Here is a 21173-nt window from a genome sequence, read left to right on the forward strand (position 1 = left end):
AGATGCAAAACTTGAGAGCTCTGGCTTCAAGAAATTTTCCATTAAGATAGGCATTTTCTTTTTTTCTTTCATACACTTACACAATACCCAAAGTCCATAGTTTACATTAGGATTTGCATTTTGTGTTGTATATGCTATAGGCTTTGACAAATATGTAATGACACATATCCATGATTATAGTATTATATAGAGTGGCTCCACTGCCATTAAAATCCCCTGTACTGTCTATTCATCCCCCCTCACCCCTTAAATCCAGGGGAACCCACTGATCCTTTTAGTGTCTCCACAGTTTGGAGTTTTCTAGAATGTCACATAGTTGGATCATACAGTGATTCAGTATTCAATACTGAATACAGTATTCAAACTACCCTTTTCCACTTAATAATATACATTTAAGATTCCTCCATGTCATTTCACTTGATAGTTCATTTCTTTTCAGCACTGAATGATATTTCATCATCTGGATGTACCACAGTTTTTTACATATTCACTTACTGAGGTGCATTTTGGTTGCTTGTAAGTCTTGGTAATTATAATTAAAGCTGCCATAAACATCCTTAAGCAGATTTTTTTTATGTAGACAAAAAGAGTTCAACTCATTGATAAATGGATAAATGTTGAATAACAAGGAGTACAATTGCTGGATTATAAAGTAAGAGTATATATAGTTTTTTATAAAGGAGACACAGGCTCTGTCTCTGGGTTTGGAAGATCCTCTGGAGAAGAAAATGTCAACCCACTCCGTTATTCTTGCCTGGGAAATCCCATGGACAGAGGAGTCTGGCAGGCTACAGTCTAAGGGGTCACAAGAATCAGACATGACTTACTGACTAAAGAACAACAACTAGTATTATTTTGGTGTGAATTTTGAACTAACATTTTCTTCTTCTCAAGTTAGTGTTAGTCACTCAGGCCCTTCACTTTCATGCTTTAATCGGAACATATTCTAATAAAATCTGTTTTGGTTTTTGTTTTTTTAAGGAAAAAATACAAGTGTCATTGGAGGTCCAAATGCAACTGAGTGAATTTTGGTAGAACATAATCTTATTTCATAGTCTCCCTCAAGGTGATACATCCACCAATCTCGTCAATGTACCTATACACATTATCATATTCTTAGATAAAACTGCTGTGAATCATAGCTTCACATTTTGGCTGTGATTTATGTTTAATTATATTAAGACAAGGCTTACAACATATCTTCTCTGATAATATTGTATCATGCCTTCAAACTACTTATTGAATTTTAATTACATATATAATTGTTTAGGACTAATGTCTGTGCTCTCAGCCTCCTCTTCCTCCTTTTTTAAATCATTTGAACACAGTACTTGGTACATGGTAGATTTGCAGATGTTATATTTAGATTTCAGTGACTTTTACAAACATGTATGATACATACATCATGTAATCACTTTCCTAATCAAGATGTTGAACACAGCTTCAACCCCAGAAAGTTCCATCCAGCCTCTTTCCAGTCAATCCTCATGAGCAAACTGGGAGTTACATAGGTAGCAATATTTATATAAGACTTTAGTTTACATAAACAAAAGCCAATCAACACAACAGTACTGAATGCTTTCTGCAATGTTTCAGCCAAAGCTAATTTAAAGTCATTATTCTGTTTTGAATCCACATTCTCAAGGAAAGATAATCATTGGAAATCTGTATACAACTGAGCACATTTTGGTAGAATTTAATATAAAATGAAACTGGCTTCAAAACCTTTCCTTTTTTGTTGAGAATGAGAGTAGGTGAGAGGACAGTGGGAGCTCAGAAAACATTCATTATTGTTCAATATGCAGAGCAGCAGGGGAGGGAAATTAAAGTAGAGGAGTGGAGAAGAACAGCAGCAATATCCTGCAAATCAGCAACCCTCCGTGGGAGTGAAAACACCCAAGGGGAATAGAATCTTAGAGTGTCCCATCTTCCTGATCTTCCTGCACTCTGTGAGTAAATATAAAATGGCAAAGCAAATATGCTGCTAGAAATGGAGGAAAAATAGGTAAATAACTGACTGAAATAGAGCCAACCTGCTGCATTGATAAAGGGGGCTGTTCTCAGCTTTACTGGGGCTTGAAGCCTATTTTATGTATTAGTTTCCTCATATATCATGATAAATATCTTTAGTTGAAAGACAAAGAGATTTTCCCAAAGAAGGTCAAATAGTTTAATAGGCAAAAAGAAGAACAGAAATTGAATGAAAGAAGTAGCAGTTGCTTGTCAGTGAATACTAGGTAGGCATTGCACAATAGCCCACTTCCTTAGCTATGAATATTTAAACGTGGCAACCACATTACAAGAAAACAATGAAGCAATCTGCCAACTCAGCAAGCTCCCCCACCTAAAGATTTATAAAAAACAGAGAATAAGTAGAACATGACATTTGGCAACTGCTGTTTCTGAACTGAACTGCTATTATTTCCAAAGCAAGTAACTTACTCAGAAAGCAAAGTAGAGAAAGCAAGCAAACAATCAAAATACCACCGTGATGAACCTGTATACATAAGCTGGTTTTTGAACTGAAATATAGGGGCTATCCTGTGTGATGGAAGATAAATTTGGACTGAATAATATGAGAACCAAGTCAAGCCATTATTCCAAGTCAATCTGAAATAAACGTAAAAGTTCATTATTCACGTTTGAACAAACTTGAAGTTCTTAGTTCCAGCTGGGACCAGAAGTTGAAGAGCCAAATCAGAGAATCAAAAGACATGAGGACTTTGTGATATGCACACCTCATTTGGAAGTGTGAAACAGGAACTTTTTTATGGAGGTAAAATTAGTAATCATTTCAGTCTATCCTTATCAGATTTAAGAAATGTAATGCTGTAATTAGAAAGTGAAAAATACTATCATATTTCTAATAAACCAAAGTCACCACCAAAATCAATTATATATTATTCTATACAAGTCAAGCATGACTCCAAGAAGTAACATAGCTCTTCTGTCTATCATAACTGTGTAGTTTTCTCTTGAGTCGTTATATCCCTAATGTCTAGTACCGAGTCCCATATATAGTAGGTGATCAACAAGCACTTACTGAATAAATTGGTATCACATAAGTGTATTTCACCATACCATGTTCAAACCAAGTCTTAATGATTCTTAAGAATTTTATATAGAAAATACATCAAAGTAAACTTGGCCTCTTGGGTGGCTCAGTGCTAAAAAATTTGCTTGCCAATGCAGAAAACATGGGTTTGATCCCTGGGAAGGGAAGATTGCCTGGAGGCAGAAAAGGCAACCCACTCCAGCATTCTTGCCTGTGAAATCCCTAGGACAAAGGAGCCTGGTGGGCTCAACAAGTCAGATATGACTTACTGACTAAACAAAAACGTGACTTGGGTGCATGTTTGTCTGTGTGTGTGTGTGTGTATTTTTTCATTTGAAATAGGTGAAAAAGAGCAGAAATTTAAAAAAACTTTTTTGAATATCAGAAGTCCAAAAACGTTCCAGTTTTGAAACTGAATCATGAAAGAGACTTTGTAAACTTAGAGATACAACTTATTTCTAAAGCAACATCTAGGGCAGTGAAGACTGCAGTAGGTCCAAATTAGTTACAATAAAGATATTAACTGTCGAGAAGATACACTCGAGTTTTGTATACCAAAGTAACGTTTGAAACGGTACAGTTATAAATATATTTAACACAAATAGAGTATAAACCAAAAATTGAGTTGAGATTATTACTCATTTGATTTTCTAGGGATAGCACCAATCTGTATCTAGGCATTTAGAATTTTTTCATCTTGCTCCAAATCAAGTATTCTTTTAAGTTTAATAAGCAAATTAAGATGTTTACTAAGATTTATGTACACATATGCTTAATTTTGTTTTGAGTATGTTAATATGTCTTCTGTCAAAAGTTTTTAAAATATAGGGAATTTTTTTTTCAATTTAAAAATGAATTTAAGCATGCAATAATTTTCTCTTGTTTATATTTCTCAGACCAGAGCTTTATTAGCCACCAGTCCATTATTTCTGAATTGGTTTCTCACAATCATCCTCAATAAAAAAATATATATTATGACAGTGTTAAGAAATTTTATTAGGAAAAAATCTTTTTAACAAGTCTTTAAAAATTATTGGTACAATCTGTGTCACAAACTTTATGTAAACAAGATGTATTACAAAGCACTTTCTCATATGAATATGCATTATCTATTAGTTTATTCCTTTACTGAGGGATACTCAGGTTGTTTTTTGTTTGTAAATAGTAATAATTATTATTATTAGCAATGCTGTAATGAAATTAATAACTTTGTACCAAGAATGATATTCAAAATATTTAATAGTCAGTATAATTTATGTATTATCCCAGAAGAACACATACTTTGCAACTCAGAACTATCCAGCTATAAAATAAAATAAAGTATTATAACAGAGTGTACTGGCTCAATATTAGTCCTACCTTATGAATCATGGATAGATAGTTTTCTAGAATAGGTCTCTAGAAGTTAAACTGCATAATCAAAATATCTACAAACTTCTAATTTTTACATATTGCCAAACTGTTATTTTAATTTCCATGTCCATGGTAATAAGTAAGATTAAACATTATAATATGCTTTTATCCAATAAGTATATATTTCTTCTTCAAACAGCTTACTCATAAGCTTCATCCATTTTTTTTCTTTATTGACATATCTCTTTATATTTTCTTACTGTAAGTGTTTTACAGATATTTTCTCCCAGGCCCTCATATTTCCTTCAACTTTGTCATTATGTTTTTTTTTCTATAGAGATTGCACTACATCTACCTTCATTTTTTAATTAAAATGAAATATCTGTTTTTCTTGTTTAACTTGTTCTTCATTATACAAGTGAAGAACATTATATAAGCCTTCTCCTAAGACATATACTTAATTTTTAATGCATTGTGTAAAAAAATTTTTGTCTTAAAAAAATTCATTCCAAACTACTCTTAAATCTGTTTATTTATTGAGATGGATGAAACTGGAGCCCATTATACAGAATGAAGTAAGCCAGAAAGAAAAACACCAATACAGTATACTAATGCATATATATGGAATTTGAAAGATGGTAACGATAACCCTATATGCGAGACAGAATAAGAGACACAGATGCATAGAACAGTCTTATGGACTCTGATGGAGAAGGTGAGGGTGGGACGTTCTGGGACAATAGCATTGAAACATGTATATTATCATATGTGAAACAGAACACCATTCCAGGTTCAATGTATGAGACAAATGCTCAGGGCTGGGGCAATGGGATGACCCAGAGGGATGGGATGGGGAGGGAGGTGGGAGGGGGGTTCAGGATGGGGAACACATGTAAACCCATGGCTGATTCATGTTAATGTATGGCAAAAACCACTACAATATTGTAAAGTAATTAGCCCCCAACTAAAAAAAATAAATTTATTTAAAAAAATTTGTATTTAAGTTTATAACATCATATTTTTGTTCACACTGTCAAACAGTTTTCCTTCTCCCAATTTTGGGCTGCATTTTCTTCAGCATTTTTCAGTTTACTCTTACCTACTTTCTCTCCCTAACAAGTTCCTCATAATTTCTAGTCTTAGTGTTTTTCAGAATCATAGTGAATATATTTTATCTATTTTCCTTGAATTCTAAAATTTTTGGCTAGAGTTAAGTAGCTCTCTGCTCAGTCCATTATCTTGATCTAATCTCTCTTAGGTTTGCAAAAATATTTTTGAAACAGAAAGTAAACACCAATTGGTAAGAATATCCACATCCAGGAGCTGTCTAAATAAAACAACTGCAAGGTGTAGAATTAAGAAGTGTGATTTCTCCATGAGGCAGATTAAACATGAGAAGAGGAAGGGCAGCACTAAAGAGAGAAAATGGAGAGAAAAAGCCTAGAGAAGCCAACAATCTGTGAAGCAAGGCTGACCTTGAATAAAGAAAGAAGGAAGATTAAATAAAAGAATCCTTAACTGTGTGCAATTTCAAAAAAACCTCAGCAAGGCTTTTGGGGAGTCCTGGAGCCATCAGAGGATCCCCGTATCTCCTAAGAATGGATATGCTTTGGTACCCCTGTGTGCTCACTTACGGACTGGCTGTAGCCCATGTGGCACAAAGCTTTATTACAAGCTTGGATTTGGGAGATACTTTAGTCCATAGACTAAAATCTTTGTAACTGGAGGTCTGAGAGGCACGTTCTCATAGACACCAAGGTGATAGGTACTTTTTCCATGTTTTATTGAGAGTTACCTTATTTGAACTTTACCAATTTTTATTATAAGTATGTTTTTACTTATTTGTGGTGGTGGTTTAGTAAGTCATGTCCTACTGTTGTGACCCTATGGACTGTAGCCTGCCAGGCTCCTCTGACCATGGGATTCTCCAGACAAGAATAGTAGAGTGGGTTTCCATTTCCTTCTCCAGGGGATCTTCCGTACCCAGGAATGGAACCTGGGTCTTCTGCATTGCAACCAGATTCTTTACTGACTGAGCTATGAGCATATAACTTTCAGAATGTCAGGCATTGACAATATATTTTGAACAATACCTGCAGGCTCTTGGCCATTCATTTTATTGTAAAAATACAGATTATTACAAATTTAAAATAATAACAATAATCTTATTCTTATCACTTTATTTGATGGAAATCTTGATAGGATAGTAGAAAACTCTCAATTGTATGTTATTTCTAAATACTGAGAGAACAAAAAGGTATCTTTAATTTTTGCCATTAATATGCTACATGAATATAAGCTTTTCAACTCAGTAAATATATCAAAGATGAATAAATAAATTACACACATAAAACAGCATACAGGCCAGTCACACTCAGGATTAGTAGCTTTTCTAAAACTTCTAAACACTAATTTTATAATTGTCACAGAATGTTTGTAAACGTTTCCATCAGGTTTTTCTGTTTTCACAATTTTTTATTCATTGTAAGTAGCTCTTTTCTCTTATGAGCAAAATTAAATTATTACTAATTTATTTAGGCATACTTAATTAGTTTTTAATTTTCAGTAAAGGCTTCATTTCCTCTCATACTCTTATATTCTTTTCTAAAACTGCTATAATTTTAGATTTTTATTATTATGCTTTTAGGAGATACATATGATATTCTAGATACAGTCTGCTCAACAGTGGACACAGGCAGACAATTGCCTCTCCTTTTTGATCATGACACAATGCCTTTTCAACCCCAAATCACATAGCAATTTTTAACTGGCAGTACAGACTTCAAATTCATATCTAATTTGCTATCCACAGTCACTTTTCTCTTCACCTCTATCTCCTTTGGATGGTTAGACATTGTAGGAAAATCTAACATATTTTCATTATTAATCATTGAGCTTGTCCTGCTTAACAAATGCCACTCTATATGGTTAGCAACATGTTTATGGAATCTGAATTTAAATTCTCTACCTTAACACTAGCTTGTAATTTAAAGCAGTATTAATATATTTATGAAAATAATATAGTTGAGTATATAGCTGGTTTTGCCATCAGTCAATAAATGCATGTGGGATTAATATGATTAACATAGGGATTTTTTTTCTCAACTTAACCTTTAATAAAAATGTGATATTACATGTTATGTGGCATAACTTATACTGATAACTTACTTAAGTATATCTTACACTGAATAGTAATTCTTAATATTTAAAAGTAACATATATTCATTAAACAAACCAGAATATATAAAAATTACTCACATACACATAAGAGAAAAATGAAAATAACTAGATCAAAAAAATATTTATATACATATGTGTGTATGTGTGCCTATATATATGTACAGAAGAACTATACAAAAAAGATCTTCATGATCCAGATAACCATGATGGTGTGATCACTCACCTAGAGCTAGACATCCTGGAATGTGAAGTCATGTGGGCCTTAGGAAGCATCACTACAAACAAAGCTAGTGGAGGTGATAGAATTCCAATTGAGCTATTTCAAATCCTAAAAGATGATGCTGCACTCAATATACCTGCAAATTTGGAAAACTCAGCAGTGGTCACAGAACTGGAAAGGTCAGTTTTCATTCTAATCCCAAAGAAAGGTAATGCAAAGAACGCTCAAACTACCATACAATTATACTCATCTCACACGCTAGTAAAGTGCAAGTCGCTCAGTCGTGTCCGACTCCTTGTGACCTCATAGACTTTACAGTCCATGGAATCCTCCAGGCCAGAATACTGGAGTGGGTAGCCTTTCCCTTCTCCAGGGATGTTCCCAACCCAGGGATCGAATCCAGGTCTCCCACATTGCAGGCAGATTCTTTGCCAGCTGAGCCACAAGGGAAGCCCCATGCTAGTAAAGTAATGCTCAAAATTCTCCAAGCCAGGATTCAACAAAATGTGAACCATAACTTTGAGATGTTCCAGCTGGATTTAGAAAAGACAGAGGAACCAGAGATCAAATTGCCAACATCCAGTGGATCATACAAAAAGCAAGAGAGTTCCAGAAAAACATCTATTTCTGCTTTATTGACTAAGCCAAAGCCTTTGACTGTGTGGATCACCACAAAGTGTGGAAAATACTGAAAGAGATGGGAATACCAGACCATCTGACCTGTCTCTTAAGAAATCTGTATGCAGGTCAGGAATCAACAGTTAGAACTGAACATGGTACAACAGACTGGTTCCAAATCGGGAAAGGAATACATCAAGGCTGTGTATTGTCAACCTGCTTATTTAACTTACATGCAGAGTGCATCATGAGAAACACTGGGCTGGATGAAGCACAAGCTGGAATCAAAATTGCCGGGAGTAATATCAGTAATCTCAGATATGCAGATGACACCACCCTTATGGCAGAAAGCAATGAAGAACTAAAGGGCCTCTTGATGAAAGTGAAAGAGGAGAGTGAAAATGTTGGCTTAAAGCTCAACGTTCAGAAAACTAAGATCATGGCATCTGGTCCCATCAGTTCATGGCAAATAGATGGGGAAACAATGGAAACTGTGAGAGACTTTATTTTTTGGGGCTCCAAAATCACCACAGATGGTGACTGCAGCCATGAAATTAAAAGATGCTTACTCCATGGAAGAAAAGTTCTGATCAACCAAGACAGTATATTAGAAAGCAGAGACATAACTTTGCCAGCAAAGGTCCATCTAGTCAAAGCTATGGTTTTTCCAGTGGTCATGTTTGGATGTGAGAATTGGACGATAAGGAAAGCTGAGCACCAAAGAACTGATGCTTTTGAACTGTGGTGTTGGAGAAGACTCTTGAGAGTTCCTTGGACTGCAAAGAGATCCAACCAGTCCATCCTAAAGGAAATCAGTCCTGAATATTTATTGGAAGGACTGATGCTGAAGTGAAACTCAAATACTTTGGCCACCTGATGCAAAGAACTGATTCATTTTAAAAAAGACCCTGATTCTGGTAAAGATTGAAGGGAGAAGGATAAGGGGACAACAGAAGATGAGATGGTTGGATGGCATCACCAACTCAATGGACATGAGTTTGTGTAAACTCCGGAAGTTGGTGATGGAAAGGTCTGGCATGCTGCAGTCCATGGGGTCGCAAAGAGTTGGACATGACTGAGTGACTGAACTGAACTGAGCCACATGTTTAAATGTTTATATACATATATATCCTGTGAGCTGCAACTACTGAGCCCGTGTGCTGCAGCCACTGAAATCTGTGTGCCTAGAGCCCATGCTTTGCAACAAGAGAAGCCATACAATGAAAAGCTCACACACCACAACAAAGACCCAGCACAGCAAAAATTTAGAAAAAAAAAATGTATCACATAACTGGTGTGGAGTAGAGAGAGTAATCCAAGCTTCTCACTCCAAACTCTCTTCTTTCACTGGAGGTTACAAACTGCACTTCCTATTTCACTTGCAGACAGGTTTTTTTGACTGGTGGTGTTTCATAACAAATTTAATTATATGATAAGATTTAGATATTTAAAAATGAAAATCTGGGTAAAAATGAGAAAATCTAGCAACTGTGGATCCAAGTTTCTTAAAATATCTCTGATTTAAGTATCCCCTAACAACTTTGGGAGAGATACGCCTTCCTGAGTACATGGCTGTCCCTGTCAGTCTTATTTGATTCAATTGTGTCACATCTCTAGCCACAGCAGACATTTGAGTGTTTAACTTGTGTACTGTTCCAGGTGGCTTCCCTGCTATACTATGTTATACTGGAGATCAACTTAAGAAGGATATATAACTTTATAACATGATTCAGACCATCAACTCACTTTCCAACTGGTTTCATGGTGGTAGGATTTTTGTAAGGGTCCTGCTTCTAAAGTGCTTCAGGATTGAATCAATACAGTGTCTGCTGACTTGTTCACTAAATAGATTAATTCTGTGAGTAGAATCTAAACTATTCTTACTAGATAGCGTACCTTTTATGCTATACTAAATGAAGTTTAAAATAACTGTTATCCCAAAGCAATAACACAAGAATTTTCCAGTTCTGCCCCTATGGACATTCAATCGCTCTTCTCTTGATTCCTATTTTTTTTTTCCTTTTCAATTAAGTAAGATTCTAGCATCTTTGAACCTGATCTTTCGTCGTTACAAATGTGTATTGCTTACATTCATTTCTCAATATCCTTGTTGCATAAGAGAGATCAGTCTCTCACCAGGATTGAGCAAGGAGAAGCTAAGTGAATCACAGAAGTTAATGTCTTCCTTGCTGAACACTGCAATGGTGACCCTATGGTCCATTTCTCAGACTCTCCCCTCTTCAGAGTCTTTGAGTATTGACTTCCCAGAAGTTATTCATATCCTCTTCAGTTTTTGCCCATAATAGATGCAAAAATGTTAATTCCTTGCACCTAGGATTGATTTTATGACATAATTCTAGGTAATGATTTGTAAACAGTATTTTCTGGATGAAATTTCTAATAAATGTACCTTATAACAGTTATAATGTCTAAAATTTAAAAAGTGGATCATATCAAGTGTTGTCAGGGATGTGCAGCTATGGAACTCAAGAGATTCAGTGGAAGTATAAATTAGTAAAACTTCCTAGAAAAAAACTCTTAGGTAGCATCTACTAATGTTTAGCACTAAGTATGAATTAGACCTTCCACTCCTAGGTATACCCCCAACAGAAATGCATGTGTCTAATTACCAAAAACAAATAAAAATGCACAAGACTATTTATAACACAATTCATAGTAGTCCAATACAGAAAACAACCCAAATGTCAATTAACAGTGAAACAGATAAATAATGAATAATCATAAAATAGAATATTGTATTACAGTGAGAATGAACAAACTACAATTATATCCAACACTGAGGATGCATATCACAACCATAACATTTAGCAAAAGATATCAGCCATAAAAGAGTATAACTGTATAATTCCATTTACATAAAGTTCAAAACTATGAAAACCTATGCTATGCAGTTAGAAGTCAAGACAGTGACCACCATTGTCTACAATGGAAATGGGGATCTTTGTAGGGGCTGATAAGGCTTTAACTCTTAACCTGGAGGTTGGTTACACAGGTGCAATCAATCTATGAACATTCAACCGTCTGTACTTAAATCTAAAATGTACTAGCTTGGCTAAAATGTTATCTCAGGTTTTTCATATCATAGGAAAACTAGAACAAATTTTTTGGCCAACCCAATACATTATACTTGAAGTTTACTGAAACAGAGAAAGAGAAGGAAAAAGAGAGGAAGCCAGAGAGAGCTGAGAGTGAGGGAGAAAGGGACGTTGGCTGGCAGAGTCCATTTTTCCCTCTGGCCCTATTAGCCTATTTCCAGTTGAAATACAAATGTGATTTATGGATGTGTAACAGTCATAAAGAGACCATGAGGGTGAAACCTGTAAACCAAAGAGACCAATATGCAAAGACAGATAAAGTGTCCAGGGTCTCTGATCTCTGATGATAACACTGAACAATTGTGCCAACTCTGGACACTGATATCCAGACTTCCTGTCGCCTGAGACAAATTAACTCTACCTTTTTTGATGTTATCGGTCAGATTTTTTTTCTTGGCTGCTTTCACATCCAGTTCCTATCACTATTACACAGTTTTCTTCTAATTTTTAGCAATTTTCGAGTTAACAGTCTGATCACATGTAAATTTAACCCAAACCACTAAACCCTATTTTAGAGTCTCATAGTCCAAGAGAGACTCTAATGGTGGAAAATGTTTACACTTAAATTCAAAATAAGGTGCAAGGACAAACTGGTTTTGGTTCAAGACAGCAATAGAGAAGGATCCGGGGCTCACCTCCCCCCATGGACACACTGAATCGGTAGCTATTCATGGAACAACTTCCTCTGGGGAAAAAACCTAAAAACCAAGCAACTCCCCTGTTCCTAGCAAACAAGAGAAGGCCCGCATCAGAGCAAGTAGAAGAGGCTGGAACACAGCTGCCGCCATAAACTCCATCCACTGCACAGTGACTCAGATAGGAGGGGACTCAAAACCTGAGCTTCTCCCTGATAAGTAAGCAGCTTGAACCCCACAGTAGACACCCCAACTTTTAAGACCTGCACCTGAGAGATGAGCCCTCTATAACTTAAAACTAACCGGGCTCACGTGCACGAGACCCACAAAGCTATGACCATCAGAGAAAGACTCTCAAAGGGCTGGCATGATGGGATTCACCTGCCTTCGGCCGAGAAAGAGGTTGTACATCCAGAGGCGGCAAACTTGCTGCGAAGGAAGCTTACCCGCTTTTAAAGCCCAGCTTGAGGCTCAGGCTTCTCAGGAGTCCACAGCCAACCTGCTGCTGGTGGCCACCATCTTCTATGTTTTTTTTTTTCTTCTGGGCACAATCTACTCACCCACCTTCTGCTTCTTTCCAGTCAGCAGAGGCCGTCTTTGTGTTCTGGCTGGCGGGCACCATCTTCCTTTTTTCTTCCTTTTTCCTTTTCTTTTCCAGGCAGTTGCTGTCTGTCCAGCCCCTGGGCGCCGTCTTCCCACTCTCCTCTGACTGACTAGTGTCTGGTTTTAGCGAACGCCGCCCCAGAGACGCCCTTCGAACACCAGGGCCCTGGAGGCTGAGGGGACTCATGTTCCCACGTCTCGCGGGACTGTAACTACCTGAGACACAGTTCTGGGCAGGCTGACCCCGTGGAGCTCAGGGAAGACAGCGAACTGAGACATACTCCGTCTTTCTGTGAAAGAGGTCTGTTTGTTTATCCTCATAGCTGCAGTCTGAGGGGCGGCTTCTGATTAAACAGGTGCTAAGGATGACTGTGATCCTTTCCAGGGACCTCAGAGGCTATCTTCAGCTCTCCCACAGCTGCGCACTGGAGCACCTATATCTTTTCGGGAAGCTTCTGTTCCTGGGTCCTAGAGGACAGTAACCGTCAGAGACAGTTTTCACTAGGCTCCCTCCTCCCAGGGCTTGGCCACAGAAAGCTGAATAAATAAAAGGTGCCCCGTCTTTCTGAGAAAGAGGCCTCTTTGGCTTGTGAGGAGCTCCAGCCTGAAGAGCAGCTCACGCTTGGTCCTCGTGCAGAGGCTGTGCACAGACGCCCCTCAGGGAACTGTGTCACCATCTTGGTGCCACCCAGCCCCCACACGGGAGCTTCCAAGCTCGTCTGGAGCCCCAAGATTTGCTGCTGCCGCACAGGAAACACCTCCAGATGGTCTGGTTCTGTCGTATTCTGTACCCTGCCGGCCCCACAGGACCATGTCTATGTGCTTCTAGAAGGGCAGCCACAGGAAGCGGGGCTTCCTGTCAGCCACAGTCAGGTGCCCACCGAGATCCCCCTTCAGGAGGCTGACAGGTCTGGTCACAGCCTCACCCACTGGGAGCCGAGAAGAATAAAGTAGACTGTAGGCGGGTCACAAAGGGTGAGAGACGACGGACCAAGAGATGGGGTTGGACTGCAGGATAAGGTCCATCCGCATGAGGCTCTCCTTCCAGAGCGGGAAGGTGGCTACTTCGTCAAATGCACGGGAATCAACGCCGAGAGTCGAATAACATGAAGAAATAGAGGAATATGTTCCAAAGGAAGGAACAAGATAAAACCTGAGGAAAAAAGCTTAATAGAAAGGTATAGTTTATTTTTTGTTCTTGTTATTCAAGCTTTAATAATTGGCAAAGATGTCTGATATTTTTGGTAAAAACACAATATGCGCATGTTTGCTGACAGACTAGATTCTGTTTTGCGTTCTCCTCCCAGCTTTGATGTGCCTTTTCGACTCTCTTCCACTTTCCTGAAATATCATGCGTTATGATCGGTTGTTTCAATCTAGTTCCTAAGGTCTTTGAATATAAGCACCTAGTTTTAATCCTAGTACTTAGCACAGTTTTGCAAAGAAAAGATATATTACATGTATATTTGCTATATGTTACCTGACTATATTAGGAGTCTATTTTATAAACATTTTTCTTTAATATTTATTCGTTTTAATTTTGGCTGTGTCAGATCTTCCTTTTGGTGTGCAGACTTCTCTCTAGTTGTGTGGTGTGTGCTCCAAGACACTTGGGCTCTGTAGTTTCCCTAAGGAAACTTATTTCCCTAACCAGGAATCGAACCTATGTCCATAGGAAAGTGGTTTCTTAGAGTATAACTATCCCTGTTTGTGTATGAAACATCTATGGCTGCTCTTTTGCTCCAAGGGTAAAGTTGATAGTTAGGGCCTAAACCACTTGCATTGGAAAGTGGTTTCTTTTTTTTTTTTCTTAATTAATTAACTAATTATTTGGGCTGCACTGGGTCTTCACTGTTGCATGGGCTTTCTCTAGTTGCTTCGAGTAAGGGCTTTCTCATTATGGCTGCTTCTCTTGTTACAGAGCACAGACTCAAGGATAGTGGGCTTCGGTAGTTGTGGTGCAGTCTTTGTTGCTATGCGGCCTATGGGATCTTCCTGGAATAGGGATCGAACCCGTAGCCCCTAAACTGGCAGATTCTTTACCATTGAGCCACCTGGGAAGTCCCAGGTGCAAATTTTACAGCTACATCATATATGGCATGTGTAATGGCTCTTTCTCATTTTTTGGTACTGATTATTAATTCCCTTTTTTTCTTTCACAAGAATCTGTGAAGTTTTTCTATGAAAGGCAAGTTAATACATATTTTCAGCTTTGCAGGCCAAGTGGTTTAGGCCCTAACTATCAACTTTACCCTTGGAGCAAAAGAGTAGCCATAGATGTTTCATACACAAACAGGGATAGTTATACTCTAATAAAATTTATTTATAAGAATTTCAGTGGTGCAGTGGTTACGGCTTTTGTTTTCACTGCTGAGGTCCTGCGTTCAATCCATGGTCGGGGAATCAAGATCCCGGCAAGCCACCTGGCCTGCCCACCCCAAAAAAATATTTAACAACCAAAAAAAGCAATAATCTGGATTGGCCATGTGTCACAATTTTCCAAACCTTGTGTTTGAACTTGTAAGTAAAACTTTAGCTGCTTATTCTTACTAATGAAGCTAACGGGATCAGAAACTTTTACTCTATTCTCTAAGATAAATGGAAAGGGTTGAGATTATAAAATTGTTGCCAGAGTTCATCTAGACTTTGAATCTGGAGCAAGTAATGAAAGGAATTACAGAAAGTAGGAAGCGCTTCAATGTCACAGTGGGGTGAACTGATCAGATTTTTCCAGCCCGAACAACATTACGGTATTCTGGGCTTCTCACGTTTTTGGAGCTTTGATCGTTTTTTATTTTATTTTTATCTTTTGGCTGTGTAGCATGTGGGATCTTTGTTACTGAACCAGAGATTAAACCTGCACCCTCTGCATTGGAAGGTGGAGTCTTAACGAGTGGACCTTTCTTCCTGGTACATGCAGGCTTTCTCTAGTTGTGACACTCAGGCTTCGCAATGTGGTGGCAGTGAGGTGGCGTCTCTTGTTGCAGAGCATGGGCTTTGGAATGTGTGGGCTTCAGTAGCTGTGGTACATGGGCTTACTTTGCTCCGTGGCATGTGGGATCCTTCCACACTATGGATCAAACCAGTGTTCCCTGCATTGGCAAGCAGATTCTTAACCATTGGACTACCAGGGAAGTCCCTCTGATCCCTTTTAAATGACGTTGTCATCTTTAGAATGTAGATTTTGTATAAAATCTAAATTTTCAGAGTCTCTGGAAAAATTAAGAAAATCGTAAGCACCTTACTACTGGCTGATCCATTTAGACTAAGCATGAGTTTGCTATTCCCAATCACACCCTACCACCTGCCCCATTATGAGGCTTAGTATCACTTGCCATTCTGCATCAGGTATATGCTATTAGTTTTCTTAACCTGGAGTTCTTTGCTCATTTATGCTTCTTACCTAGTATGTGTATAAATCTGCAAGTTTATCTGTCGAAATAGGTCAGGTGGCTCAGTTGGTAAAGAATCTGCCTGCAATGTGGGAGATCTGGGTTCAGTCCCTGATTTGGGAAGATCCCCTGGAGGAGGTCATGGCAGCCCACTCTAGTATCCTTGCCTGGAGAATCCCCGTGGACAGAGGAGCCTTGGGGGCTGCAGTCCCTGGGGTCACAAAGAGTCAGATATGACTGAGCGACTTTTGCTTTTCTTTCATGTTTAAAACATTCTTGTCTGAATATGATTCAATAAGTAGTCTTCTTAATCCAAGTTAAACACAGAAGTCCAGACTCTGAACATGTGGATTATCTCATCCCATACACTCTGAGTAGGGGCATAATGGCTTTTCCTTTAACTATAACCATAAAACAATGGACTTTAATAGTTTCCCTGGTAGCTCAGCTGGTAAAGAATCTGCCTACAATGCAGGAGACCCTGGTTCGATTCCTGGGGAGGGAAGATCCGCTAGAGAAGTGATAGGCTACCCACTCCAGTATTCTGGCCTAGAGAATTCCATGGACTGTCCATGGGGTCGCAAAGAGCAGGGCAGGACTGAGTGACTTTCACTTTGCTTTAATAGTTTAGGGAAAAATAGCTCCACTCCTTTGTCTCCCCTACCCATTCCTTCCAACTTTCTCAGAAATTATGGTTCACCATTACATTGCCTAGTTTTTAATTTGGATCTTAAGTTTCTGGATACAAGTTCAATAATCTTAATCCTACCTGAAGTAACAAAATACTGTTAGACAGAGCACATTATTGGGCAAACATTTTCTTCTCTATTCTCTATGTTTTCCTCCTTGAGGAGGCACTCCCTTCATGTAACAAAATTGGCCCTTCTCTTCCTTTCCCTCACTCAGTCCTAGAGGAGTAGATTTAATTTTCTGTTTTGAGGGTTGTGAAGAAGAATGTGAGAACATGCATACCAGTCCTACCCTTCCTGGAAGTAGGACTTTCCTCGGAAAGTTTTTGGTCTTTCCTACTCTGCTATTCTGCAAGTTTACTAGGGACAGCTTGGGATGGTCAACTCCTGTTTCTGGGAGGAAAGTCAGCCTAAGCCAAGGGCTCTGTATTAGAAATCTCATTTTCCTAAAAACTTAAAACACGTTTTCCAATATCAATTAACCAATAAGAAAGGAGATATTTTGACCCCCATCTCCATAACACCTTTGTCTTATTTTAAAATACATTCAGAAGCCAGGCAGAGAGGGTGGGTCATATCACTGGGCACCCTTAGGATTACCATCACATGTGAGTAACAAGTTGTTATCAAAAGTGTTATATGGAGGGCATATCCCGTCACATTTTTCAATATTAATCAATTTGATCAACAGGATTTGATTAAATCCTGACCCAAGTGATGAATGCAAATGTGTCTATTGTTAAGATTGCCTCCATGAATCAAAATACTGCTGATAAGACCAGTTTAAAAAGTTGTTCTGTATGTTGGAACTCAACAGCCTGAGTATCAGCAGGCAGAGGAGAATCCAGGCCAACCCATAAGAGGGAAGGTCATTAGAGAATGGGGGATTTGCTGCACTTGAGTCTTCACCCTGGACAGGCTTCCCAGGGGCCCTGTCTACACTGTTCAGAACTCAACCAAACAAACACATTCACTGTTCACCCTTGCTTTTCTGATTTCAATAATTCCTCTTGTAGGAACTTACCGTGAGTGCAAAGATTGTGTACAACTATGTTCCCTTCATTGTTTATAATAACTCTTCCAGGCCCACCAAAAAGAAAAGTCTGGAAACCAGTCAATGGAGGGTAGGTTAAAATAAAGTATTTGTTATTGTTTAGTCACTAAGTTGTATCCAACTCTTCATGATCCCATGGACTGCAGCATGCCAGGTAAAATTTGGTGTCTCCATATGATGAATCATTACATAGTCATTAAAGAGAATCATAGTGACCTATATTCATTGATAAGAATTCCATGACATATAGCTGAACAAAAACTTAAGAAGAGGGTGTGAAATAGCAAGTACAGAGCAACTTCACGTGCATATATTTATTTGTATGGACATGTGTAAATAAAGTTTTTGGAAGGATTGTCATCAGAATGCTAGCAGTTGGTTTCTGGGTATTGGGATTTGAAGTGATTTTATCAATTAAAACTTTTTCTGTATTGCTCTGAAATAAACGGGGTTGCTTCCATAAGAATCCGTTGCTCTGTATTTATATCGTCAGCTCTCTGATGATAACTATTTAGGAGCATCAGTTTTCTGGTTACAAGATCATTAGTCTTTTCAGAAAACAGCAAAATTGAACTACATTTTGTTTTATTCCTAAGTACCATGGCATTTAGTTTTTAAGGAGCTACATGTGATTTCTGGTCACTAGAGCAGTTATTTAAGGCTCTCAGTTTGAAAACAGCATGAGTATATCACAATGCCTCTTTCATTAAAACAGGCAAAAGAGACAATTTGGTTACACATATCCTCAAAGCCATCTTGTATCTAACATACTTTAGAGTGCTCTGGGAGCCATCATCAGATATTCATCTTTTTCCAGCTAATAACCCTTTCATACTGCTTTTCTTGCCAACGAACAGATTCTTTTCTCATTCCCATATTACATTTTTTAAATTGATTTTTCACACTTTGCCCTCTGGAAGTAGATTTTGGTGATTTATATGGGTACTAAGAATTAGCAGTCAGCATGCATTTCATTCATGGTCCTTAAAAATCATAATTATCTAATGCATGATATAGAATACATATCACCAACTGCCAGGCTATTAATAAGAGGAATGGGTTGTTGCAAATTAAAGAATAATTTTATCATACATTTTGAAGTGCAAGTTTATGTTTTAAATATTGTTTAAAAAAAACAGAAGACAAAATAACATTACTTAACAGAAAAAAAAAAGAGAAGACTGAATTTTTTATTGTTTGGAAGAGATTATTGAGTAAGTTTTCAAGTAGCATATACTCTAAAAAAGTATATATAACAAAATAGACTATTCCAGAAGGGAGGAGAAATGTGTAGTTCCATGTGATATTCTAAAATAACAACCTCTTGTTTACTTTATATTCAAATTATGTAATCAAAATGTGAAAAATAATATAAATAAGCTAATTTTAGGGATTCTAGTTGTATTACTAATTTAAAAATCTGATTCAAAATAACATTCTTATATTTTTTCCAGCATTCTTTAAAATATGTAATTATTTTCTGTTTCTAAACTTGATGTTTGGCTAAAAATGTAGTGCCCACTCCACTGTTACTGATTCCTGTCATTTTCTTTTTTAAAAAATAGTTCATGAACTCTTAAAATCTTATTTTTCCTAAGCCACAGAAAATGTGTCATGCATATCTTATTTCAAAGGGGTAAATGCAAAACTCTAATGATTCACAAAAATTGTTTGAAAGCATAAACCCAAAGCATGACACAGGAGTAGAGTCTTAATAAGACTATTAGAAGACTAGTAGAAATCTTTGCCACAGATCTCTCAACAAATACACTTTGCTGACTCATAAAATTTTTCAGAATTCCTTGCATGCATATTTTTATTAGCAACTTAACAGAGAGATTTGTGCAAGGGATTGGGGGAGGGGAATGACTGCCATGGAACTGCTACCCATAGTACATATTTACAAACCTGCCAACCTGGCATTGATTTTTATAGACTGAATACAAACAAGAAATCCAAAGCCTATCTTCTTCCTCTGGAGGCAAATATTTTCAATTGAAAAGTTGGCCAGTATATCCAAGTAAAATGAGATGTATGCACAGTGTTTTACTGCATTATATGGTAATCCTTTCACAACAATAAAAAGATCTACAATAGAAGAAATTACAGATTTTGAAAATTTTCTTTAATTATATACCTTAAGTCATTTTTATGTACACCACATTATAAACCAGTCTATATATTACAGAAAGTGCATACTTCAAACTTATGAGTAAACACTTAGTTCTAAAAATTCCATTTTACAGTAGTAATAAATGCCTACATAATTTACTGAGTGTATATGAAGTAAGTAAACACCAAAGAAGTCACTTAAAATCCTCCATTCAAACCTATAATTTTAAAAGACTGCAGTTACCTATTAATATTCTTATCTTAATTTGATTTTTGCTCTAGGAAATTGAATGAGAGAGTAGATGGTCTTATGAGCTTTTTCTCCTTGGCCAGAACCATCATATACAACACATATACAAAAATCAACTCCCAGTACCATCTGTAAGAAAACAGCTTAGGGAGAGCTAAAAAGTTTTAATTTCCCACTGCCACTATCAAGCTGCAGCTGTAGGAGCAACCCTAAGCCTTTGTGAAACTACTCAGCTTGCTTTTGTTTCCAGGCATTGGCAGAGCCTACTCTTCAAGGGAAGTGAATATAGTATCATAAATGTGAAGTGCTGTTTTATGGATCTCTCCTGCCTTTAAGCAAGATTAGGAATCAACAAGCTTTCATATATACTAAGAGATATAACAGACTGGCGTTGCCACATGGTGCATCGCCACAGATTTTACATACCTACTCTAAGAATTTATCAACCAAACGATATGTGGGAATTTGCTTTATAATTTAATTCTAAAGGATATTTAACAGAGGGTTTGCTGCTGCTTCTCCCTTATGCCTAGCATACAATCTGTTGGCAAGTCTGGTAGGTTTTACCTCTAAAATAACTTTTTCCTGCTTTTACTACTACAGTATTAGAAATTTTGAAATCACTCCCTATATTAGTTTGCTAGGGCCACTGTAGCAAAGTACCACAGATGAGTGGCTTAAAATACAGAAATTAATTTTCTCACAGTTGATGAGGTTAGAAATCCAAGATCAAGGTGTCAGGAGGCTTGGTTCCTTCCTCTTTCTTTGGCTTGCAGATGGACACCTTCTTACTGTGTCCTCACATGGTCTTTCCTCTGTGTACATAGGCCTCTGATGTACCTTTTTACGGGTCCAAATTTCCTCTTCATGAAAAACACCTGTCAGGTTGGGTTGGG

At 37.5% G+C, this 21173-nt stretch overlaps 2 protein-coding genes across 4 annotated transcripts in view; one reads left to right on the forward strand and one right to left on the reverse strand.

The window, feature by feature from the left end:
- The window catches only part of LOC145520804 (uncharacterized), a 244974-nt gene extending 231310 nt beyond the window's left edge, over positions 1-13664 (reverse strand). The window contains exon 1 of the mRNA XM_081528269.1: positions 12742-13664. Within this exon, the coding sequence (XP_081384395.1) occupies positions 12742-12967 (226 nt within the window). The 5' untranslated portion in view covers positions 12968-13664. The remainder of the gene's footprint in view (positions 1-12741) is intronic.
- LOC145520805 (uncharacterized) overlaps positions 12981-21173 on the forward strand; it is a 210770-nt gene continuing 202577 nt past the window's right edge. For all 3 annotated transcript variants that reach the window (XR_014064836.1, XR_014064837.1, XM_081528270.1), the window contains exon 1: positions 12981-13958. The gene's annotated coding sequence lies outside the window, so the exon portion shown is untranslated. The remainder of the gene's footprint in view (positions 13959-21173) is intronic.

This window comes from Giraffa tippelskirchi, chromosome 9 (assembly GCF_054371585.1).
Source record: "Giraffa tippelskirchi isolate mGirTip1 chromosome 9, T2T-mGirTip1v1.2.pri, whole genome shotgun sequence".
Taxonomy (NCBI): domain Eukaryota; kingdom Metazoa; phylum Chordata; class Mammalia; order Artiodactyla; family Giraffidae; genus Giraffa; species Giraffa tippelskirchi.